Below are 26,546 nucleotides of genomic sequence, written 5' to 3'. Positions count from 1 at the left end.
AGGATGGCCATGAAATGGGACGTTTTATGACACCCTCTCATGAATATAGTGAGATGGCACCACCAGCTCTGTCCTGCAAGGCAACTGCAGCAGACAGGCCGATGCCATCCAAACAGATGTTGCTGTTTAACAGAGCATGCAGTGTAAACATTTAACAACTTTTCACAGGATAGAAACCGCCCTCTATATGTCACAACTTCCTTGTCATTTTTGAATGCACCTGAAAAATGTGTTTTAGATTGCTCTAGAAGAAGCTTTGTAATTCATCTCAGCTGATCATTACTACAGCACTGTAGATTGTTATGAACAAATGATGAAAACTATTACCGCTCACAATTTATTTATTCATTCATTGAACGCTTTCAGTTTCAGTCGAGATTTGAAAGGATCATAAAGCATATCAAGTAACCATATATACCCCCCCATGACAATAACATCTAATAAATAGGATTTATAATGGTTAATATCTCTGTGTGATCTATGACATCGTTATAAATTAGATGTTGATCCATCTCTAATACAACTGAAGGCTTAGAGCTAAAAGACAACAGCTTATTTAGATTCATAATTCCATCGTTATTAAGATTTATAATAGATTTTTCAAATAAGCAACCCATGGCCTTCTCATTTGCGTAACGTCATCATTCTGCATTAAAATGATTAGCTACATGGACTACTAACTGTATTCGGAATATCTCCTTGCCAGTCTGACAGTGAAAGCAATGACTTTATTTTGAGGCACACACACACACACACACACACACACACACACACACACACACACACACACACAATCTCAAACAGCCATACCATATATAGAGTTTATATTTTGAGATAGCGAAGTAATATCCTTCCCTGGTTATCAGATACAAATAAAAAATGGGAATAAAATACGGAAAAGATAAGAAACAGAACACACAGGTAAAAGGTAAATGCAGATTGGTTAGTTAGGACTTATCAAAGACACATATTTAACTACTTGATTCTCAGATATTAAGCTTTACAATAACCTTAAACAAACACATATAATATCTCCACGAAGCAAAGAATAGCATAGCAAGTACTTAAGACACAGAGGCCTAAGCAGGGGACACCACAAAGACTCCATGAAGACACGAAGGAAGAGCTGAAGAGACTCACAGGAAGGATTTGACGTCCAGGCCACGATTTTTCATCTGGTCCATCGTGTAATCCCAGCTGCCAGGATTTGCATGTGAGCGCCCTCCTGCTCCACCTCCCCTACAGCGAGAGGCCCCTGCTCCTGCTGGGCTGCCCCGTGCACCTCTGGGGCCGCCTCTTGTACCTGCACCCCCACCCTCACCACCGCCGCCACCTCCATCTCCTCGCCCAGCACCCCCGCCTCCCCCAGGCTGTCCAGGTGCTGTGTGTAACTGTCCCAAACTCTGGGATGTTGTGGGGGGGTTGCCGAGGAGAGGACCCGGCGGGTGGATGAGAGGCTGCTGTAGACTCTGCTGGCGGAGCAGTGTCCGAGGCCGGGTGGGGATGTGCTCCAAAGTGGACGCGTACGACAAGACCGGATCCCCAAAGCTGGGAGGGCAGAGGAGCAGGGAGGAAAGAGAGCGCGAAGAAGGCCACGGCCGGCAGAGGATGGGATGATGAAGAGGGAGAGAGGAGTCAGAGGGCACGGAAGAGGAAGAAGAGGATGTAGTAGAGGAGCCGTGGCAACACGAGGTGAGGTGGTCAGGAGATGAGACGAAGAAGAGAGGGAGAGAATCATCAGATATAAGACATGGTGGCACAGGGCAGAAGGGAGACATGGGAGAAGAGGTCAGGTTGATGTCAGGATAGAAACAGGAAAGTTCATCAAAACAGGAAGTTGAGGGGGAGGAGGAAGCAGGAAGAGTGATGTTGGATGACAAAGTAGGAGGAGCGTGGGGAGATGGAGACAGGAGGAGGAGGAGAGACAAAGAGAGCACCGTGAGGCAGCAGCAGTAACAGCAGTAGCAGAAATAGCAGTAGAAGGTGCAGCCTGAGTGGTCGCTGTGTGCCGAGTGCTGCTCATGGGGCCGAGCTGGGCAGCAGTGCGCAGAGTGTGAGCTTGCCCTGTGCGTCTGTGCCAGGTGTGTGTGCGCCCTGCGTGTCTGAGCGTGCTGTTTGCGTGAGGGTGTGTTTCGCGTGGGGAGAGGGCGGATGTGCACTGTCCGCACAGGGCCGCGTCGAGGTGTGTGTGTCGTGGGTTTGCAGGTTCCCAGCCTTCTCGTCAAGGGTTTTTTGGTCTGATGAGCGATCCCCATGTCCTCTACTCGTCACTCACTTTTTCATCTCTGATAGCCTCTCTTCCTGTCTCTAAGTCTTTTTCGTCTTTTAAATACATGCTGCATCTCTAGAGACATCCCAACAGCCAACCAAGTCCTACAGTACGACTCCCTCCCTCTGTCTGCCTCTCCTTTTCCACTCCTCCCTTCTACAGATGCTGTTTAATTGCCTTTATTACAAATGTTATTGCTTACATGTTGTTTGGATGTCATCACACTGTACTTACAAAAACATAATTCCTGCTTTGTTGGCTCTACAGTATCATGTATCATCTTTGATATATTTATTTCCTACTACCCTAATATATCCTCCTCTCTCACATCGCTGTGTAACCCAGACTACCAGAATTAGGTCATGAGAGAACCACTCACATCAGTTAGGTGCAGTTTACTCCGCTCTGCATTGCTTCACCTCAGATAATTTAGCATTAGGCTTTTAGTGTCCATCATACTTAACCGTCACAACTGAAAGGATAAAAAGGGTAATGGAAGGTTTTGCAAAAAGAAAAACAGTTTGTTAGAGAAAACGGAACAAAAACAGAACAAGAGAGTGGCTTTTTACACAGCGACAGAAAGATGGAGGGAGCGATAAGAGCAGAGGGTGACGATGGAGGAGAGACAGAAAAATGGGGTGCGAGACACAAACACAAGAGACACAGACACTTATAGCAGCCTGAAAATAGAATCCAATTATAGACGGGGGGCAAAAAGAAAGATGAGAAGAGGAGAGAAGGAGGAATGAGGAGTGAGGTAGTGATGAGCGTAAATGTGTTGAGGAGGAAGGAATCACAAGCACGAGGTGCTAAAGGAAGGTGCAAAAGCATCACGAAGAACTGAAAATTAACTGGCTCATTCACAACACACTGTTTATAGACCCTAACTCGTGTCATATGTCACGGCAGTGGAAAAGATGCAGTCAGTGACTGAAATGCGGTTCACATTTCAGTCTAAATCTTAATTAAAAGAGCGAGTTCGCACGAGATGAGGCATAACTTCAGTCAGTGTGAGAATAAGACTATTTCTGTATCTCGTTTCTGAGGGTACACTTGCAGGCATTGCAGTTCCTCACATAAATAAATCATATTCTCCTGCAGATTCATACATGAGGCTTTATTGTGCAGCAGCTCGCCCACTGTGTCTGCTGAAGGGTTTGAGCCTGTGTGATACGGCTCGAGCAACTATTGTTATCGTCTCATGATGACGAGGGTTCACATTTCCCCAGTGCTCACACTCTGATCTGTAGCCAAAATCTAACCTTGACACCTGAGCTGCTCTTTCCTCCCTGCTGAACGTGACCTGACCCTCCCACTCAGAACTAATCATAGCTGTGGCACAAACCTGTAAGCATATGTATAATGTAATAATTGAATGGATAAATCTAACACTTTTATCTTCCTGATACTAATTCCGTTACCTGAACTTGCGTACTGGGTGATACCAGCACGTTAAAAACATATTTTCAGACTTATTATCTGGTGTGAAATATTGCAAAATTACTGACATTTTTCTAGCCAACATGTCAGCTGTTTCAGTTCCATCCCTTATCTGTCGATGGTTGCACATTCACAGTTCCAGATCAGATATGTGGTATAGATTAGGTAGCGAGTATGTATTGTCAGTTTTTGTGTAGAATAATTGAGCAGAAAAATTATATGATAATGAGATATTGGTTCAGTGCAAACGCTCACAGACTTGCTGACACATGATCTTGCATTTTAGACTATATTGGAGGCATTTCAAACAGTGGTGTTGGAGAAACTCTAATAGGAATGTGTTTTTATTCTGCTGCACAGTCACTGACATGTTTTTCTTTTCTACCCGGGTTTGAACTCACTCGCTGGGTCTCAATCCTCCAGACTGCATGTGGCCCTGGACGGTCTGCCACCTCCCGGCCTTCACTCCCTCTGACACCATGCTCTTCACGCTGTCACTGCGATAAGGACCCCCCCCATCATCCCCATGCCCAGTTGCTGCCCCCTTCTGACCCCCTGACACTGCCCCACTAAGAGAGAGACAAGGTGCGGAGGTCCCACAGCAGACAGAAGGTATAGAAGAGGGACAATAACGACAGGCAGAGGAGAGAAAGACCAAAGAGCGTGAGAATAACAGACAGAAATACTCACACAACCACACATAGGAAAATAGATTGAGCAACCACATGGCTAAGGAGGTGAGACAGATCAGTAGAGTGTGTGAATGGGCAGGTCTAGTTTTCCGCGCCAAGAGAGAGGCAGGAGGATGAAAAGGTCTGTGTGGAGTCCAGTGGGGAGAAAGAGAGGGATCGGGGAAAGGAGAGCAGGGAGGAAAAGGAGGAGGAGATTTACAGGCAGCCTGTGGAGGATGGAAACCAACAAGAAGTCACTCCTTTGGGCCTGGAAGACCAATACTACAGCTGCCAGCATTCACTAGTGGCAACAGTGTGTGGATGCCAGTGATTTAAGTATCATTCTCTCATTCATTTAGGCATTTGGGCCTTGAGATGTGCTAGTATACAAGGAAATTGAATAGGAGCAACTTAGAGCAACTGGAGGACGGCTTGTGCTGAAGTGCCTCACAAGAAAATAATCAACTCATTTTGGAAGTCATCCAAAGGGCCATTTGGTTAAATACAAGTGCATTTGCCCGAAAACCATCAATTACATTCTATTTTTAGATCCTAATGTCCAATATTTCATTGTTAAAGATCTGCTTGTCATCTGATCCCCACTTAGCATCAACAACAGTAAACAGGAAGTAGTGAAATACCTACACCACACAGTAGAAAGGATCATAAGGGCAATCTAATGTTATCGACCTTGCACGAAGGTTCAGAAATTAATCAGTGTTTGTACTTAGAGTAAGAGCACTTGTCAACTCAAATTTCTTCTAAAAACTGGTTTTAGGTTTAAAATGTCAAATCTAGTCTGAAAGCAGTGATGATCAAAAATAAAGCACAGTAGTGCCCTCTGGTGACATGACTATATTTCAATAAAATGCATGGTGCTCCTGCTCGGGGAGACATAAAATATGAGGCACGGAGGACACTGTCGTCTGGTGTGTAAGCGAGGGGGTCGGGGGGGAGGGAGGGGACTACACTTGCATCATGTTGCTCAGAAGGTCACCTTTCACATTTAATTCTGACCAACTGACCTGACATGGATAAGTCATCAATCACAACAGCATGAATGACACTGCTGAAGCCACGGTCAACACAAGACACACAGGCCTCATTTATCGAGCACAAGGTGAACGTCTTTCCCCTTAAAAAGATGGGAAGACATAAATAAATGGGACCATGAATCACTAAGAGTATTTACAGGAATATAGCTTTCAGATATCAATCCTGCTCCTGACTGAACTTCTGACAGTAGAAGTGATTTGTAAAAGAAATATAGCCACAGAGTCTTGACATTTTTTCATCACGAAGCTGTCGGATTGATCAACTCAAGTATAATATACTTGATGCGTAAATTTGAAAAGTGGTTTATGTCAATTTGACATTTTTAAGATTATGTGTCTTGCTGATATAAGGTTTTTAAAGAGCTCAATATTGAAAAATTATAGTATTGAACGTCCAATCCAATAAATCCTTAAATATGCAGATTGATAGTTTCCTGTTTGATAAATGAGGCCCAATGTCATTAGAGAGATTGAAAGCTGCTGATCTCGAGAGAATTTTAAGCAGGAAATAATTCCAAGCTGTGTGTTTGCTGTATCGGTATGTTATTGGTTGGAGTAGAGAGGTCGTCCCATGTCTCTCCTACTTATGAAATATCTTCATAATGTTTCCATTTTTAATTGAATTTCAGAAAGTTTGCTGGCTCAAACACTACCGATAGAAACAGCTTCTTTTAACATTACTGCAGTGCAGAGTTCATTTTTTTTACCGCTGCAAAGACAGGACCGGCTGAAAAACAGCTCTATGGACAATAAATGACATCCTTGAGGGTTTTAAAAAAAAATGGAACTTCTCAAACACAAGCACCAGGGTATACAGCAGGTTTCCTGAGATCAGCAGCCATCATCTGCAGGCAGAGATTCCAGACAGCAATCCATATATCCACCGCCTTCATAAGCACTGCTGCCTTCCTTCTTCAGGCAATTTAACACACAGTCCTCCACAGCTAGGTCTATTAAAGATGACCAGTTATTAGACAGTGAATCAGACACATGCCTGGTAGCAGGATGTCTGGGCTTAAAGCCTTCTTGCGCCCGGGGGGAGATAGGTATGACCTTGCTACTGCTTTATTGGATTCAATGGCCTAGTGAGTGAAAAAATGACTTTTATTGCATCAAGTAAAAAACACTGTTACCTTATCTTCGGATAGACAGTAGACACAGTTCAAGTGCTCCAGCGTAAGTGCAGTACACATTATATTTTTAGGTTGGGATGGATGTAAACCACAGGTGAACACTGGCAACACACTGCAACCTGGTTTAACGGTCAACCCTCCACAACAACAACATCAGATCACACACGCAAAAGACGGGGAGATACACAGATTACAAAGAAGGTGGGTTAAAGTATACACCTGTCTTTTCAAAAGGAAAGCTACGAGGGTTGTCCGTCTCCATGGTTACAGCCCCATGGGAGAGAGGTGAGGTTAGAGGTCGGGAGTTAGTGGGACCGGCAGGGCTGTAGGGAGTGGGGGGGCATCTGAACATGCGCCTCTGTTTATGAGGAGGTGACGGGGATGTGAGGAGTAGCGACAGAAATTAGCCCGGGGAGGTTACAGGGCTGTGCTGTTTGACGCTGCAGTAATGGCCGAATGGCTGTTGTGGGGATGCTGTAATGTGCGTGTATGACATTTCCTACACTCACATTTCCCAAGCAGACTATGAGTAATCATTAGTAACCATTTGTGCCCTCCAGTGTTCTGACATTGGGTGGGTTGTTATTGTTGCCGTTATTACTATTGTTGATGGAAATCGCATTAAACAACAATTTCAAGTCTAGAAATGTGTGGTTTGTGTATATTGCAACACTGACATTTATAGCAAGGGCTTTTTCTTCCAAAACGCCCTTGGCCTAACATCCCCGGTTACTCATGAGAAAATGTTAACCCCAGGAAAATAGAAATAATCGAGATTATCAAACTTGGCTGATTTAATTAGCTGTCAGACATTATAACATCCAAATCTAATAGTTCAATTTGATGCGTGGTTTGTGGTGGTGCACAACTGGAAAACATGGTGTTGGGGGTGGAGAGGAACAGTAAGGACGCGACTAAAGGAAAGGAATTAAGGATGGACACTTGCCCCTGCCTCGTTACAGCCCTGCTCAGGGGAAAACTCTTACCAACCTTGGACCAAGACTCACTTGAGTGTGAGGCGTGGATCTCCATATGGGGCATAGGGAGAAATGTTTAGTACGAACTCCTTGGGCGGATAGGAGCTCCACCTCTGCTGCACTGTGCTGCTGTCATTGTTATTCCAAAAGTCTCTGTCTAGATCACTGCGGCCAAAGAGAGAGACAGGTCAGAGCAACACAACTGTGGACGGCCTCGGCTCCAACCAGCCCATCGCAGCAGGCGCTCCTGCTTTGATGCCATGGCTTGGTTTGAGGCAGATGGTTACAGCTACAGATACAGCTGCACTGAATGGGAGTTTGAAACAGGCCCAGATTAATGTCTATTTTTCCACCCGCACTTGACAAATGTGTGGTTAGATTTAAAAATAAAAAAAGGGGCAGCCTGGGGGAAAAAGGCATTCACAACAGCTTTTTCGTAAAGCAATGTGCTGTAGCAAAGACACAGAGATAGAGGAGGAGAAGCAAGAAAAGAGGAAGTTATAATCTGATGGATACACACAGCATGTGATTACATTCTGTTTATCTAGCACGGCACCACTGATGAAACACATTAGAGTTAACATTAAGAAGTCAGGCCCCCATCCTCGGCGTGAGCAGTGAGAACACAAACGCATGAGACACAAGGCAGAGATATAAATCGCAGACAGTTAAGTAGAGGAGGAAAAGGTGAGCAGAATCACTGATGTCATAGAAGTCACACAGCAGAGGTCAGAGCTGCAGCACAGGGACAGAGCCGGAGAGAAAGCCAGTGCACACACAGAAGAAGTTTCAAGCTGAAATGACAAACTGAACACACCAATGCTGCTGGAGCCAGTGAGAAAGAAAATGCTAAATTAAGATTCAGACCAAGGGAGCTCAAGTCAGAATACATTCACACAGTTCATCTTTAATGCTTTAAACCGTCCGTACAGAAAATGAAAAGTAAACAAAAGACATTCAGAAATAGCTGAGACAGCGGCAGGCTACAGAAGAGAAGGAGTGATGAGCAGGTTAATAGGAGGCATTTTGTAGAATAAAGTTTTGTACTTCGCATTACAAAGCTGACATTTTCTGGTGCTGACCTATAGCCTTCCTCTCCCAAGGACAGAAAATACCTTGTTCTTAGTTTGAGTCCTGAAAGAAATGTTTAATCAAAAATATTCCCCGACATTTATTCTCTGACGATGGCACAAACCTGCATTTTAAGCAATACAGAGGCGCGGCTAAAGGCCTGCACTTAAGGGAGACCTATCTCACAGCCCATAAGATAAGTGGGGCCGGCTCATTCAGCCAAAAGCTTCACAGGTAAGATAATGCAAATTTAATCTATACTGATTAAATCACTAACCTTACGGTTAATGTCTACCCGAACATGCTCTTGTAGAGGTTGTGCTCTTCAAGATAAAACTAAAGGCCTCCTTTTCCGCCTTGCTTGTGGGTGATGTACATCATGGTAGTCGAAGTCGAACCAAAAAGGAGTTCATTATCACCAAATTATTCTACCCCAACCCGTTACCAGGCACTTACTTGATGGCTTTCTTCTCCCCTCGCCCACGTGCCGAGTCTGGAGTGTCTGCTGTCTCCACTCCTGGCTTATTCCTCTTGCCCTGGAGCCGAGTGGAGGGAGGAGATGAGAGAGAAAGCAGAGAAAGAAAAGGTTAACTTAGATTTGTCCTTTGAAGCTGTGTTTTTGCTTTACTAATTTCAAGTGGAAATGCCTGTCCCATTATCTCAGGAACACTGTGCCATCAGTCCTTTGCCCGACGGTCTCCTGATTACACTCATCAAAGTCAAATCAAATCTGTTTTTGAGAGCCATTTCTGACTACGATTATCATTCGCACCACCCTGAAATTTACATGGCAATTGCCTCTTTAAGGTAATCCGCCAGGTACTGAAGAGAAGCATCTAGAAAGTCCTGCAGCAACCTGATTTCAAACAGCTAGAGAATGACCTGCTGTAACCATGGAAATAATGGCAATTTAAAGGCTTCGAAAAGTGAGGTCTGTTGGACTCATTCTGGTGGAAAAGCTCATTACAGTGAAAGGTGTTTCACATGTGTCACAATGCAAGTAATCTGTATTGGCACTTGAAGTGGGACAGGGAGGGGATCAGTCTAAAGCGGCCCAGCTCCACCCCAAATTCCACGCATGATTCCCTGAAAATAATGCTCTGATACACATCAAAAATGGGCAAAGATTCTCCGGCCCAGGAAATGACTGGGAGGAGAACACACCGAGCTGCCACGTTGGCTGGGCGTGGACAATTGGATCTTAAGTTGGATGGCAATTTGCTGTGGTAGGCTTGGTGTTGGGTGAAAGCTTAAAACCAGTCATCCTGGATAGGCAACCTCCCCGCTTCCACTTTGCTTTTGTAATGTGCCTTCGTAATAAGCCTCAGCAGACCTGGGTAGAGTTCTGCTACATGTCCTTAATCCTAAAGACAGCGTTATCAGGTTAGTGTGTGTTGTTATAGAAGAAATATGTTCAATCAAAAGTTGTTTTCGCTGTGCTACACTTTGCTTTTCCATACCCTTGTGCTGTTTATGAGCATTGCTTGCATCCTACATAGATGAGTCAATTCACTCTCTGCTACATAACCTCGAGCTGATTACCTCAGAGTTTTTTTCCCCCGCCTTTACTACTTGGTTCAACCGGTTTGTGTTTCTGAAGATAGGTTGAATACGGGCAGTTGTAAATGCTGTGCATGTGCCGCAGTAAACAAGTGGTCAGAAAAATATTTGCTGACCACTCTTTGTCTCTGTGCCACTTGAGGGGAAGACTTCTTCTACCGACCGCCTGTTGTTCGTTGAGCCTATTGGTGGCTGTTCCAGGAAAGGAAAACAAAAGGACAATCAGAGTTAAGTCTGCAGAATTGAGAATGGTAAAATCCTCTTCCTATATAGCCACCAAGCTACGTTTATAATTAAAAGACTATAACAAAAAATTGGCGAAATATGTTGAACCGATCGTTGTTTCTTGTTATTTTTGTTTAAAATAATTACTTTGGGGCGCTGTTATACACAGATGACAGCATAGAGGCAGACTGGAAACTAGGCGAGAGAAAGGGGTCTGACATGCAACACATGTCCCAGAGTCTGACCCGGGGTGTTGCAGTTTAATGGCATGCGCTGGAACAATTTTGCTATTGGCGCTCCACGATTTTACATTTCATTTAATAGACTTGTACTGCTGCATCAGTCTCATCCTCTCTTGTTGCCATGTTATGTCACCATTCATTAAGAATGTAGCTAGATGGTTATGTTGGAAGAGGATGTCCCCATTCTTAACTCTGTGGACACAGCTCTGGTTGCTCAACATTGGTTTTTCCTTGTCTGGAACAGCAACCAATGGGCAACAAAAACAACAGGCAGTCTGTGGAGGATTTCTCCCCCTTAGGAGTGGCTTGCAAACATCTTTCTGCCACATATCCACTGCAACATTTGCACAGCATTTACAACTGCCCGTATTCAACCTGTCTTCATAAACACAAACCCATCGAGCCAAGCAGTAAACATGAAGAGAACCTCAGAGAGGCAATCAGCTAGAGGTTATGTACCAGGGACTGAATTTACTTAGATTTATGTAGGATGCTTACAATGCTCATAAATATCACAGGAGTATAACAAAGCAAACAGTGCTACGGCTTTGATTTCTTTCTAATATTTGCAGTTCTTCATTTCTTTTCGAAAACGTATCATACTGGTAATCTGAGTTGAATGTAGTGGTAAATTATAACCATTTTGACATAGCTCTATAAATTACAGTTATCTTCAAAGCTTACATTCTGAGCAGGCCGAGTTGACTTCATTAGGTCCAGATAACACGGATATCATTTCCGACTACTGTCCACACATTGTGGCTTTTGATATTGTTGAACCTGATACAAAGCCAGAGTTGACAATAGCCCTGCTGAACAAAAACGATAAAGCCCAAAATGGCACTACTGAGCTAAAAATGATATCCATCATACACAAGAAAACAAAACCACTCACATGTTGTATAATCACCACCAACCTCAAATAGAAAAGTCAACAAATGAATAAACATAGCTCTGATAGGAGCGACTAGTCAAACAGCTGCACAAAAGAGATGTGCGTGGTAATCAAACGCATAGTTGTAATGAACAGTGTCTTTATTAACCATCACTGAACAATTTCAACACAATTTAGGATCTTTTTAGTCCTTTTTTTGGCTATAATAGCTGTATCATTTGACTGAAATAATGGATGAATTCATTAAATTGTTTATGCCATTTTGAGTACACAAAGATGCATACAATGCACCACTAAAGCCTCAAAGCATCCACAGGAGGTAGACGTTTCCTCCTACAAAAAACATTTTACATAAGCACAGCACAATAAATACTGCACTCTTGTACCTAAATTTCAGGGGATTAAAAAACGGTCTGAATCTCTGTCATTCGAGGACAAGCTATCAAAGGAAACTCATGTATCATTCAATGCTATCGTAAAAATTTCACGATGGTGGGAAGACACAGTGGATGAGCGAGCGTCCAGAAGAGTGAGAGCTGAAAATAGAAATCAAATTTAATGGAAAAAAGAAAAAACTGACGGTCAGAAGGAGTGAAAAACAAGGACAGTGCAGGATGGTGTGAGAGACAAAGAGATGATGGGGAGAGGCAGGTGTGAAAAGTGAACTGAGGGAAACAATGAGTGACAGGAAGTCCCTGGTGCATTGGATGTGGAAACAAGAAATGGATGGGCATTGAGTCCCATGATCCTCATTTCCATGCACACACCAAGAATTACACAGCTTCAAACCATCTTCTTCACCTTTCCATCAGCTCATTCACAAGAGTAGATAAACACTCTGTTTTGTATCCTCAAGGGAGGTGGAGGCTGCACGGATCCATAGTGACGAACATAACAAAGCTCTTCATCTCTAAAGACAAGAACATGCAATAGAGAAGCTCAATACCCCAAATGAGGGTTAAAGCACACCAATGGAGAAGTGAGCAATTTCCCCCTCATCCTCTACTCAAATACACTTGAAAATACTTACGTTTAATTTATACCAGACGTCTTTTTGTTAGGCGTCCAATGGCTTCACATGATTACAGTATTCAGTGCTGTCTGGCTCTGATCCACGAGTTCAAAATAGCTCCAACTGATACAGTGAACTAATTATGAGACAAAGTGCTGCAACTTAGAAGGAAAAAACAACAACCAACTAACACTTTTTCTCAATCAAACCCCAACAGACAGAGTAATAAATGGCATTAAGTCTGAGCAGCAGATGAGCAGGTGTGTCGAAGCGAGGGCTTCGACATAGGGAGGGGGCTCAAAAACGCTGGAATTGAGATTGTTTTATCTTCAATTTAGAAATAAGGCTTTATAAAGCTTTTAGCATCAAAAGTAGACTATTGCTGCTGGACAAATAAATATGGATAAAGCCTCTATTAAAGCCGTTCAGCCTTCAGTTGTACTTTTGTGTTTACTAACCTTACTGATGGAAGGGAATCTTTAGCAGCATCAGAGATGTTTGATCGTTTACGCTCAGTAGTTATTTAAAAAACACTTCCTGTATTAGCAGTCCAAGTTTGAATCGTGTTGTAAGTTGAACACTGAGGCATTTTTTCTTTTTCAAAGTTGCTACTGTTTGCAGACTTTATTGTGTTTATTGACAATTTTAAAAATCGGTCAAATAGCCATTTTTGCCCATTAATCTAGACTCAATAACCCATAACGACAAAGTAAAGACAAGTTTTGGAATGTTATGCAAATGTATTAAAAATCTAAAACTTTAATCTATTAATAACATTTAAGTATTCAGGTCCTTTGCTGTGGCACTCAACATTTTGGTCAGGTGCATCCTGTTTTAATTATCCTTAAGATCTATTCAACTTGATTAGAGTCCAGATGTAGCAATTAATTAAACTGATCAGGATAAAAACCAAGCCATGAAGTCCAAGGACCTCCTTGTGGACCTCTGCGATACAAGTGTGACGAAGCCTTGATCAAAGCAAGGGTATAAAACCAAAAGCTTTGAGTGTTTCCAGGAGCAGGGGGAAAGATGAAATATGGTGTTGACAATATCATGCTTTGGGTTAGCTTATCAGAGGCAGGGAGACTGGTCAGAATTCAGGGAAGGCTGAATGCAGCCAAATAGAGAGGTCTTTGAAGAAAACCTGCCTTAGAGCTCACGTGACCTAAGACTGGGGCAACAGTTCACCTTTTATCACGACAATGACTGAAAGCAACTAGCCACAAAGTCACACGGGTCGTTGCGGGAGTCTGACTGTCCTTAAATAGCCCGGCCCAGAATTGAACATTAAAAAACATCTGTGGAGAGACCCAAAGATTGCATTTCAGAGGCTTCCCATCCAATCTGACCAAACTTGAGAGGATCTGCCAGGAAGAATGGGATAAACTTCCCAAATCCAGGTATGCAAAGCTCGTAGAGACTTAGCCGAGAACCTGAAGCTGTCATTGCTGCCAAAGGGGCTTGGAACTAAGTACTGAAAGAGTCTGAATACTTATGTAAATTAGATATTTTAGTTTTTGATTTTAATAAATTAGCAGAAATGTCTAAAAATAAATGTTCACTTAGTTTTAATGGGTTATTTAAGTGTAAATTAATTGGGAAATTACAATAATTACATCTACTGCAAGAGAATCAAGAGTGCAAAAGTAAATGGATCCGAATATTTCCTTAATCAATTACATTTAGATGTTTTTTTCTGAAGTTTTAATTGGCTACGTCTATGTTGCAAGAAACTGGGCTAGCACTTGAAAATGAAATTGCCTTAATTATGCAAATAAATACAGGACTCTAGTGAAAACAGTAATTCAGTTATCCTTTTTAAGTAGGCTCCAGATTATTATTTGTATCATTATTACAGGCGCAAAGACAAAGTCAAATGACAATGTTTTATTGCAACAGAGTCGGTTTTTGTGCCTATACCAAATGAAACACCAGTTATCAGAAAATGCCATGGTGTAATTCAAGAGAGCATGGACAAAAAAAAAACATGCTTTTGTCGTGAACACCTTTTTCTTATGAACAAGGCTTGATGATTTTGATTATCATATAGTTGTTGTTTTTTTGCTAAATGAAAGCTCCACAGGGTAATTACAGTATGTTGACAAACAGGGCTGAAATATGCTGAGACTTCAGATTGAGCAGACTATCTTTAATGAGTTATAAATACATACGGATTGCCCTAATAACCACCACAGATTGATGTGTGTAGTTGCTGATTCAGTGATTTGTAAAGAAATCCCAGTGGATGTATTATGAGGGGAAGGGGGGCCTGCTGAGGCTCCATTTGAACGGGGCCCAGATTCTTTGCTAAGGGACTGCAGATAAGAGAGAAAAGACTTGGACTGCCCAGGGTGATGCTGAGGGTTTTTCTTGAAGAATCCAGACATGAGAGGAGACAGAGTGAAACTACCACTCTCTCTGTCTCAGTTGGCAGTGCGCTGCCTTCCAACACCCAGCTGTGTTTGTTTGCTGTGAATTAGCAGGCAGCGAGAGTCTACATGCTCGCTCAATATTACCCACATCACACCATAATTAGAGAGGAGTGCACTATTAAAATGGTCGTCCGCTGCTAAATCATCAGGCGATCATTCGCTTTCAGCATCTGTCACAACAGCTTTTTTTTATACCTGTGTTCACGTGCATTATTTGCTGACATTGAGAAGCATGTAATCCCAGAGACATAAAATTAACATATCACCAGGAAGACATCACTTAATGTGACAGGTCGAGGTTTAAGACCCACATTATGTGCTATTACTATAATATTCCCATGGTTGTGACAATTCTGTAATTATTGATTTGCACATCTTCTCTCCCCTCTGATAACCATGATCCTCTGAACATCTGTGAACTATTAACTCCCAGTAAACACAACCAAATACTGAAGGTTGTTGATACAAGCCCAACAGGGAATCAAATCAGGCTGGGAATCTGGTCAGGTCCAATATCAACTCTGCTCACAACTATGTCACGGATCAAACGGCACTGGGCTCACAGGAGCAGGCAGAAGGTTTCTGAATGCCAAACAGCCACTGCTGCTCAAACAGATGTTAGCTGCACCACCTCTGATATCTGAAAATCCTACTCGCCACACAACTTGAGCCCCTGCTGACAATCATCAGCTCCACGACACAGCAGCTTACCACGACGTCACCATTTGTTTTTTTTCGCTGTCGCTGCTGTTACATCCTTTGTTTTGAAAAACCATAATAAGGAGGACATGAGACCAAACTAAATAAATCAATACAGAAGAATACTAGCTGTGAAACCTGAGTAAGAATGATATTGTCTCAGTGCATAATTTCTAAAAATCTCCCGCTGATGCATCAATAAGCAAAGTTAGCAGGCAGAAGAAGGGGACAATAGAATTGAATGCATTGTTTTTCCAAAGGGCTTGGATAACAGAAAGGCAAACAGGAGGGAGGCTTCAGGATGACTGCACATGACGACTTTTAAAATAAAATCCATCGCACTGGTTTCCAAAGTTAAAACACCGAAAGCAACACTCACCCAAAATGTCTTGTCTATTAACCTATGAATCATAACCAAAACTGGCATGGGCCCACTAGCAACTGACACGTGAAGCTTGAGGCAAACATTTGTTCTTATGAAAGCTGACACTGTCAAAGAGTACACTCTGAAACATAAAAAAAAAGGTACGCTTTAGACATGGCCTTGCTTATGTGAAATGAGCATTAGCCACTGTGCATGTTGTTACCTTTTAGAAGATTTCTGTGCATAAAAAGAACGGCCTGCATACATTTAACGCATGCTACATAAAGTATGCATCTATAGGCATCCTATTTGAACATTACCGTGTTTATGCAAATGATTCCGTATACATTCTAATTAAGTGTTCGGGGAATATAGAGCTACCATGGAAAATAACATAAAGAGATCAAGGGAAGTGAGAGAGCGGAGACAGTTTCTGCAACACGAACAGATTGTATAGCTGCCGCGCCTTCATGGTTGTTAGTTATATATAGAATACATCACACAAATTGTTTTAAACAAGATTAACAATATTTATGCATTGTCTAATTGACGTGCATCATTAATAACACGTTTATCATCTTATAAATGACTCCCGTTTATCTCTGTCACACTTTATTATTTTGTACATTAGGCAGCTGTGTTTAATGTGGTTTCACATCAGTGGGCGGCTGACATTTCCCCCCAAAGTAAGTCGTCCAAAGAGACTACAAAGAGGCTTAATTAACATCTTAATGCAACTCTGTGTTAACCCCCCCCCCCCACCCCACCACCACCACACACCATGAAGTAACCAGGGTAAGATGCACTGATAAGAAATAAGACATGCACAAACAGCCTCTCCACTGCAACAGAAGTAGTCCAGTCAAAAACATATAGATTTTTCGCGACATATCCAATCTGAATATCTGAAAAGTTTTCAATACTAATTTTCCGCACTATTGTCTCGCTGACAGCGAGCTAACACTCTCGCTGCAGTGCCCCGCCTCCTCTCACTCAAACAGTCTGGCTGCTGTCATTCGTCTAATTCACCCGGGTGGATATTATATATTTATAACAGTATTTATTTTTACCAGCACTTTATTACCTAACCAATATGTGACAATCTAAGAGGCTTTTGGAGATCTTAACTACATCAAGAAGAATATTGTTGTGATAAATGCATACAAGTTTTAGAAATTGATAATGTTGATTAAATTCTGCTGTTCTGTTTCACCAGCACGGCACTCTGTCGTGTTATTAAATATCTCTTTTAATTAATGCCCTTAATTTTGTGTTTATCGTTTTGTGTGCTATTGAAAGAAATGTTGAATATATAATTTGTATTAAAATGGAGGATTCAAATAAAGGCAGCGTTTAATTGCCACACAGTAGCACACAGTGAAATGAAGCCTCTGGATTTAACCCACCCTAGTATTTGGTTCAAGGACACCTGCACATTGCCCAGGAGGTGAACTGGCACAGTGTGTCAACTCCCAAAGTACCACTCCACACTTCATACGTGGTCTGATCCAATCTTGCTCAGGCAACCCTCCTGTTCCCAAGCAAAGTCCCTGCAGACTGAGCTAAGACAACATGATATTGTATACAATCAAGGAGTCCACTATTGGGACAACATCAGTGCAAGGAAGTGGTTCACAGAGGCCTTCACAGGCTCATAAGGCCGATATATTGTCATCCTATCCCAGGCCGCTCCTGCTCTGAGTCTAAAGCGCGACACTGTCACAGGATGGAAATAAGATCCATTTACAGAAGTGCTCCAGAGAAGACGCGGGGCACTTTCCAAAGTGCTGGCTGCAGAACTACCTTCATCCACAGCTGGAACCCAGGAGTCATTCACTGGTCCATTTACTTCAAAGTGGAATATCAAAAATAACAAAAAGACGGTGCTGTAACACCATCCCATTTCAGCACAGATCATTTCCAGCCCTGGTTCGTATATGTTATAACAACATCCAAGAGTAACCCAGGTACAGTCACCTTCTGGGGATTCAAGCAATGCATATTACATAAAGTAAACAGGCATGTGGTGTGAGGAGCCCGCTGCAATGCCAAGTCCTGCCATCTGTGGACCAATAAGTTTCACAGCAGTGTAATGGTGAGCTGAAACAAGTTTCGAGCCAACGTCCCACTTAAAATAGGTGACCTGTGTTCTTGGGTTATACAAGCACAGGATGATTCAGAAATCAATTAAGTTTAAAAGCATGCAAATCTAAAAGAAATCAGTCAAGTGAAGTGGCACTGGGCCGTACAGCTCTGTCAGACTAATGAGTGGTTGCCTCTCTTTAATCAATCACATTTCATACCATATAATCACAATGACATGCCCTCTATTAGAGGTCAGTGTGCTTCATTTGTGTTCTGTTTCTGCTCAATGAATGGACTGGTACTGGCCTCGCATCAGTTTACTAATGTTGAAGCTGTGTCTCTCTGAGCTATGCATTACTTTGAGACTGAACTGTAGTGCTCATTCATGACATTCAGACATTCATGCAACTGTTGATTGTTAGTTGTGAAAATGTAATAGGTACCGCACTTGAGTAGAACGTTGAATTATCTGTACTTAACAGAGGGTAAAACCAGAGTTTAAAATACTACGTTAGTAAAGTCCACATTCAAAATCTTAGTTAAGTGAGAAACAGATACAGAATGTACTCTTTTACAACAATGTGTGTTATGTTACTTAATCAGAATTCCTTTATTTGTCCCGCAACTGGGAAATGTACGGCATTACAGCCAAAAGTTAAGTACCGATTAAAGTTAAAAAAATTGACTTACATATTGAATAAAAAGGAAGGCACTTGTTATTATTAATAAAAACACAAAAAGTAAAAACTAATAAGAGATAAGTACACCATGGTAGAAAAACAAAGTCGTAGTATGTTTAAGGGCCAATATGAAAATAAAGAGGTAGCGGGTATTGTTTTCAGGTTGTAAATACATTGAAAGAGAGACAAATAAAGCGTATAATATTTATAATATTTACAGGCAGCGTTATTGCACATCAGAGATATTAAAGTCATTGTCTGTGAGGTGGTCTACCAGGGGCCATGGTGGTTTTACAGTCTGACTGCTGCAGGGCTAATAATAATAATAATAATAATAATAATAATAAGTGATGCATTATTGTGCAACTATCACTATTGTTGGTTGGCCTAAATTCAACTACTACATTTTCTGCCCAGTAGCTTAAAAAAGCACATCATAATGTCTAAGCTGATTTATCTGTGTGTAAATCATCTGAACAACAGACACTGTACTACATTTTGCTGCTTTATACTATAATAACTTTTACTTGAAGAGCATATTGAATGCAGGATTTTTAATTCCTACAGTGGTTTTATGTCTGCATGAATAAATGGATTTTAAGGGGAAATTCTCAGTTTAATAATACCGCACATAATATTTGCACAGCTATTCATAATATTTGAACACATTGTTGATTCTCCAATGCACAAAAGTGTCTTTCTAAAGGGTAGTCACAGCAGACAATGTTTATTAAGGTTCTCTGATTATTAAAGCATGCTCAGATGACAGCTTATGTGTGTTAATGTGTGTTCGAGTGTGTGTGTAAACTCACCAGCTTGCGTTGACACCAACCACAGACGCCACAAAGAGCCACCAGCCAAACAGCACACACTGTCACTGCGAGGGAGACCAGGAACACACTGAGGGACAATGAGCCTGCACACACAAGCACATGAGTAAAAAGTGTTATGTTTTTTTTTTGCTACAGAGTTATTTTTCTTCATCGTGTGTGAAATAAGAAACATGGGATTTTTTGCTACTGAGCTGATTGCACGGCATAGTAAATCATGTTGTCAGAGGAACAACCTAAAACAAGGTGCTCCCTCCTCAACATCTAATTGAATAGCAAAGCTGAGCTTCCATTTTTACATTTGGGATAAGAAGCTGCAAAATACAATCTCATCACAGGTCCCTGCAAGTCGCAGCATTTCAATACCTTTCCAATAAGGGTTGCAGCGAGCCATCACTCAGTTGCACACACATCACTGTCATGGTGTCACAGCTTGTTAACTGACAGGCTGGAAGAGAAGGGAGGGGGAGGGAGGAGAGGGAGAGGAGAGGAGGCTGGGCTGACAATACCATAGAGCTCATGATTAATGGCTATCAGTAGATGCCGATTGAGAGAGGTGGCTCTGGAAGACAGTCATAAAAAAACATCATCTAGCGCTGAGAAAGTGTGTGTGAGACAATTCACACCTGTGCGCCTGTGTTTGTTTACATGCTGGTTAGGATGCTGATACAATAAGTGGGTCCATACTTTGCGATTCACGTTGCACACGTAACAATTCAATGGCCTTCACTTTAGACGACAAGGATTTAAAGCCTCATTGAGCTTTGATATTTGAGAAGCGGGGATGATGCAAATGTATTCAAATTTGTGATTTCCTTCTAACAATTCAGATTCCTTAACATACAGTGATAAACGGGTGTCAGGATGCATTCACAAACACCGACAAACACCCATGCCTTCCTTTCAATAACTGGGTTCATCTTCTCCCCAATTGCTGTCTCCTTCCCTTCCTTTGCTTGTCACAAATGGCCTTTTCATCTCACTCCTCCATCAGATCTTTGCTTTATTCTCCAACTCGGCATGCCCTCTGGGAACAGAGGAGCTCAAAAAAAGGGAGGAACAGTGGTGGGTAAAGTTGTTTTGATATGGAAAATAAGAATATGATCAGCACTGTATTGCAGTGTTCGAAAGTCCACACACGAGGCCACTTGCAGTCCGGAAGGAGGAATACACACAGAAAAATGAATGAGTTGAAGATAATGATCAGCCTTCTACTGTTAGATAGTCCTTAAAATCCCATGAGAACACATATCTGGAGTGTGACTGTCAAAAATGAACCATTAGTTCGGGAATTTGCAGAGAAATGTGTATGAAGTGGCAAGTGTGGCTACTGTAAAACCAAGATACATTTGCCTTGGTATTTTACTGTAATGCACAATATAAACTGAACACTTGTTTATGGTCCCATTTTATAAAATGTACTTTAGTTTAAATAAAATATTCAAGACCTTTTCTGTGGACAAAAAGGTTGTATTAATAGGCGTACAAACAAATAAAGAGTGGCTCTTTAAAAGTCACAAGCCCAGGATGCACCTGTGAAATTATCATAAATGAAAGTATAGAATATTATTTTGTGGGTGTTAATGGTCCCTTTAAAACCCGCCTTTATGTCACTTACACTGTTTTCTAAAACCTGCTTTACATGCATGTTTAATTGCACGCATCCTCTTCCCTAACTCTCTTACATTGTTGTGGGTGAGTGGGTATTGCACCACCTGCATGCAGACAAAACAGGGACCTGCTCATAAAATCATGGCTCCATAGCACTACTAGTGCTCAAAAACCCCACAGGGTACCTTTAACTGCACTTAAGGGTATATTGTTGAGGATGTACGTAATTGCATATGATAAGAAACAAAAGTCATCTACATTTTCACTCTTAGGTGCTTCAAACCACTAGCAGAAGTCTCTGTTCTGCCTTAGCGATAACAATCCTTAACGTCCTAACCATCACCGCCTACATGAGTTTATCTGCTGACAACAGCCACTGCTCCAGTCTGGGAAACACTCGAGCCGACACGACTGATCGTGAAGGTTTAGATATAATCGGCGTAATGCTCATTACAAGTGACCCCCCCAGTTATTTATCTAAAGACAAAGAGACTGCTAATGGTTAAAAGGAAATGCCCTCCTGGACATGAGGGTTAGGGAAAAACAGCGATCTCCTGAATGATGAATATAACTATTCATAGATGTTCAGAAATAGATAGAGGCTATATGGCCTGGTACTGTATATTCATAAAGAGGTCAATAGAGTTGAGTCCATTAGATACCAGGACATCAGCTGCAGTAGCAATGGGTCTTAAGTAAGGAAGGCTGACTGTGCTACAGCTAACGGGCATCTATAGAAGCATCAGTGTTAAGTGTCCCAGTGATGGATGTTGAGTTCTCTGAGGGGCTTGAGAGGCAGGTGGAGCCGCCAGCAGCTGACGTAAAGACTCACGACCTGTTTCTGAAGGTCATGGGGGTGGGTTGAAGGGTGGTATGGTTTATGATGTGTGTCAGTCATGACACGGAGTAAAATGCCTCCAAATAAAACCCCAGCAACCGTGTTACCGCACTCAGTAAATGGACAGCTGGATTCCCACTTCATGGAAATATAACTTCCTTTTTAGAAGCTATACAAAAAAGGCAGTGTGTGCAGGCAGTGCCGAGGAATAAAAGGAAGGAAATCAATGCGTTGAGGTATTAGAAAGATATGCAAATCTTCAGCACTGAGGCTGTGGAGAAAAAGAGGCATCATTAAAGTAAGAGACGCTGGCAATACACGTAGCTATCACAGCACTCAGGAAATTCAATTTATCTTTCCCCTTGAACATAACAAAACTTTCTGCTTGAAATACTCAAGCAGGTGATGTTTTGGTAAGGTGATATATGAAACAGTGTTTGGATGCCGGAAATGGAATAAGGTTAAAAAAATCACTTGATGTTAAATAAGAACTGCTGTCTATCTATGTGGTCATATTTACCATACTTTTCTAGGTAAGGGATGAAAATACTTCCAATGGAGTTTGATAAACATAGTCTTGTTGTAAAGAAATTGGACATAGGCAACATGAAGTCACCAAATTGTAGTTTTTTAATGAGTTTGGCATTAAATGCTCTCAACCTTTTTTAAACTAGAATTGAAACAAGATGGTGGAGCCTCGCACAACTTTATACTGAAAAATACTGTTTTATGCAACCAAAATGTTACAGTTGACTTTCATGAGCTGAAAACACACTGTGAAAGGGTTTAAGTAGTAAGAAAATATAAAAACACTTGTATAACATTAACATAACATATGTAAACATGAAGAATTAGTTGTAGGTCAGTCTGCTGGCTCCCACAATTTGTGTTGCTAAAACAGCTGAATCATCTTTTAGGAGGATCTGGGAGGATCTCATGTATAGACTTAAAGAAGGGTACATCAGCCCTTCATAATGGACCATGATAGTTCCAGTTTGAAAAAATTAACAAGCTCTCTTATCCAAAGGGTATTCAAAGGTGGTATTGGAGATTTCCACTTGAGCAATGGGCCGGTGAATCACATCTAAAATGGCACCATCCAGTAAAACTGACATGTGAAACCCACTGAACCCTTTGATCAGCCGCCTTTAGAAGTCACACCACTCTTGAACTTGAAAGTCACTTGTTTAAATTTCAGTGGCTCTCTTTTATATGCACATAAAAGAGAAATAAAAGGCACCATGATCTGGGGTGAGTGGCAATGATGACGGTCTAAATGAACTTGCAATAAACCCTCTTACTGAAAAGGACAACAGCACATGTATGCACTGTTTAAAGACGGACGTTTAGGGGTAAAAGAGGGGCAGGATTGCAGAAAAGTAGTCTTTAGCATGGTGTGCTTTTTGTGCATTTAGTCTAACAGGCAGTGCTGTGGTGACACAGAGTGGGACTGCACATGTAGGTGATATGGCCCACATGCAGCGAGCTAAGCCAAGCAGAAAGGGACCAGTCCTCAGGGGTAAGAAGAAATTGCTAATTGGACAGGCGGAACTGGAGCAGTGTCCAGTCAGCAAAGCTGCCACAGCACATCTTTATGCTCCGACTGAGGTGGAGAGGGCAGAGCCTCAGAAGCTCTGGGTGCAAAGCTCACAGCCTTATCGCCACTTCAAAGTGCCCCCTCCATGTACTGGGGCTCAGGCTCGGCCCTCTTTGTAACCACTGAGCTGCTGTTGGGGTAATCCTCAGATGTCACTTAGATGTCTTTACAGTCTGTCCCCCTCTGAGGCCAAATCTGTGTGCAACAACTAAATGTTTTCTTACTTCCAGTTATATTAGTGTTTTCAATCTACCTTCTGGCTCCGCACTGTGCTGGAGTTTATTCATTTAGTTTTGGAGTCATTTCTCCAGACAAAAGGTTGTGTGTCTGTAAACAACACATACATTTGAAGGTATCCAATTTAAATATTTCCCCCGTGCTCAGTCGCACAAAAATAATTTCAGTGGAAACAGTGTTAAATTGATTCAAGACGGGGAAGTGGATAAAATGAATAATCACAGAGGTTCCAGGTAGTCAAATAAACTGATGAGGTGACATTTCACACAGTGAGCTCAAAGGAGGAGCTTTGGTTTAACATGTTTTAACTCTCACTTTTTGTTGCAAAGCCAGACAGGGCATTTGCTTAAGACTGCACGTCATTCTTAGTAAGACGCATGATTGACAGTCCTCGCCGTTATGCAGACATCATTGTGAAATCTCACAGCTATTTAAACAAATGTGCCATTGGGCTTTGGTATTTGTTTATGATTTACAGCTCCCTAAAAACATTGCAGCTCTCTGAAGATGTCAAAAATACTCCTAACTATTCTACAGTTGTTACAGTTACAGAATTGTGCTTCATTTTCTGTTATATATACAGTTTTATTGGTTTGGGATGTGGGAAAATGTAGATACTGTATTTCTCATCGACTTGTATAGTTTGCTGGTTGGTCAGCATGTTGTTAGGCTCAATAGATTCTTAGTGGAAAGCTACAAACATGACCCTTTTTAAAGCATAATACACAATACAATTAAGTGTAGTATAACAATTAACCACATCTGGGTACGTTCAGTCGTCTTTAATCCATGTTAAACTCACTGAAAATATATATTTATACATATGTATTTTTTGCAATAAAAGCTGTTTCAGGTTGGTGCGCTTGGAGTTTGGCAAGAAACGCTCCATACTGCTTGGTTTTCAGTGCTCGTCACCCTCCTTTAATGCTACATTACTATGAAACAACAAAGACAGCTTAATGTTCTATGTGATGCATTAACTTTCTCAAGCTAGATGGCAGTCAAGGTCAAAAGCAAATGTATCGAGAAGATGGCAAACCAACCAATTTATCGAAAAAGCTCCAGCATGCTTTGAGAAACTGATGGTATTAATGTCGAGTTTATGTAATCTGCAAAATTGGAAGTACATTGGAAAATGACAGACTCAATTTCAGTATGGTTCTTTAACCACTTTAACAAACCCAGGCCACAATGGACAGTAGAGCCCCGTGTGCTGCAAATAACAGAGATGTGTGGAGCAACTTGTGAAATGCCGACAGGTGGAGAGCACCTGTGGTGAGTGCATCCCCGGTAGGCTGCAGGCAGTTTTGCCGGGGCTCTGTCCCTGCATGCTCCCCGCGGCTCAGCTGCAGCACTGCTGTGCCGTCACAGAGGCAGTTTCACAGCGAGTGTAAGAGCACCGCCACCCACGTTCTGTCTGCTCTCAGAAGAGGGATAAGGTCCATCTCAGCACAGTGACAGGCCGGGCTGGAGTGGGACCAGCAAGACATCATGTGACACATGCCTGGTGTCACCTATAATGGCACCATCATCTTATTAACACAACTGAAAGTGTGAATCACCCATAAAAGCCAACAAGATTTGAACTCTGGGGTGCAAGTGAACTGAAGCTGTGAAAATGTTTTAATATAATACAAAATCAAGGGTGGTATTTTTCCAACTGCCATACAACAGATAAATAAATGTACTTTGTTAAAAGTAACCTGAATACAACAGATGCTATTTTTTCCAGCACACACATTCCTATGTGACTTGGGCATACACTACATTTCATGATGTATATTTATGAGCCTTAATATAGCTTAGATATCCTTTGGTGTCAACACATATAATGCCCACATAAATAAAACATACTGAAATACTATTATCAACTGTAAGCAAATGGTAAATACTGAGGAGTGTCTGCGAAAAACAAACAGCCTACTGCTCGCTGTGAGACACTCAATGAAAAGTCTGGATAGCTTAACTTCTGTGTTGTAATTCCTGCTGTATAATACTGTCAAAATGACTGCAATGGAAATAATAAGAGTGTTATAACTGAATATCTTTCTCTTTAACACATTAAAGAGGGGAATACAGAATCAGCTCAGTTTGCTGACATGTGCACTTCTTTAAAACACCTATTGTTATTCAGATTATCTTTTTCTAACAGCAACTTATTTCTTCCTTCCTCCTCAAAAAGTGTGATAGTATTTTTCTGTAAAAAAAAAGGTGGAAAACAAATCGGCATATTGATTTTCAACTGATTTTCTTTACTGTGGTGATTTCAGTGGAAGATATATCAATATCATCTCCTTTTATTCAATTATCGATGATAAAGATAACATTTTGGTTAAACCTTATTCTCCTGATCTATGAGATCAGGACTTCATACAGTATGCACGTTCCTGATCTATCACATAATCCGTCAGTGTTTCTGCTATAGTTTTCTCCCCGAGCTATGCCTCAGAAAGACTGAATTAAGTAGCCAGATTGAAATGGATGACTTTCATATGTAAGCCACAAGGACCCAACACATTACCAAGGATACTCGCCCTCTCCCTCCTCACAGACAGTTGTTTCCGAATATTTATTTAAGTGCTCCTGCCTCGAATCAAACACACATTAATAATGGATTACAGTC

General features: G+C 41.7%; 1 protein-coding gene across 1 annotated transcript in view; it reads right to left on the bottom strand.

The window, feature by feature from the left end:
* syt7a (synaptotagmin VIIa) overlaps positions 1-26,546 on the bottom strand; it is a 77,069-nt gene that overhangs the window by 28,170 nt on the left and 22,353 nt on the right. The window contains exons 2-5 of the mRNA XM_063875592.1: positions 19,623-19,726; positions 9,073-9,152; positions 7,576-7,710; positions 1,141-1,548 (exon numbers count right to left, since the gene is read on the bottom strand). Of these exons, the coding sequence (XP_063731662.1) occupies positions 1,141-1,548; positions 7,576-7,710; positions 9,073-9,152; positions 19,623-19,726 (727 nt within the window). The remainder of the gene's footprint in view (positions 1-1,140; positions 1,549-7,575; positions 7,711-9,072; positions 9,153-19,622; positions 19,727-26,546) is intronic.

Source organism: Eleginops maclovinus, chromosome 2 (assembly GCF_036324505.1).
Source record: "Eleginops maclovinus isolate JMC-PN-2008 ecotype Puerto Natales chromosome 2, JC_Emac_rtc_rv5, whole genome shotgun sequence".
Taxonomy (NCBI): domain Eukaryota; kingdom Metazoa; phylum Chordata; class Actinopteri; order Perciformes; family Eleginopidae; genus Eleginops; species Eleginops maclovinus.
Note: the sequence above shows the minus strand (reverse complement) of the source record. Positions and strands in the feature narration are given on the sequence as shown.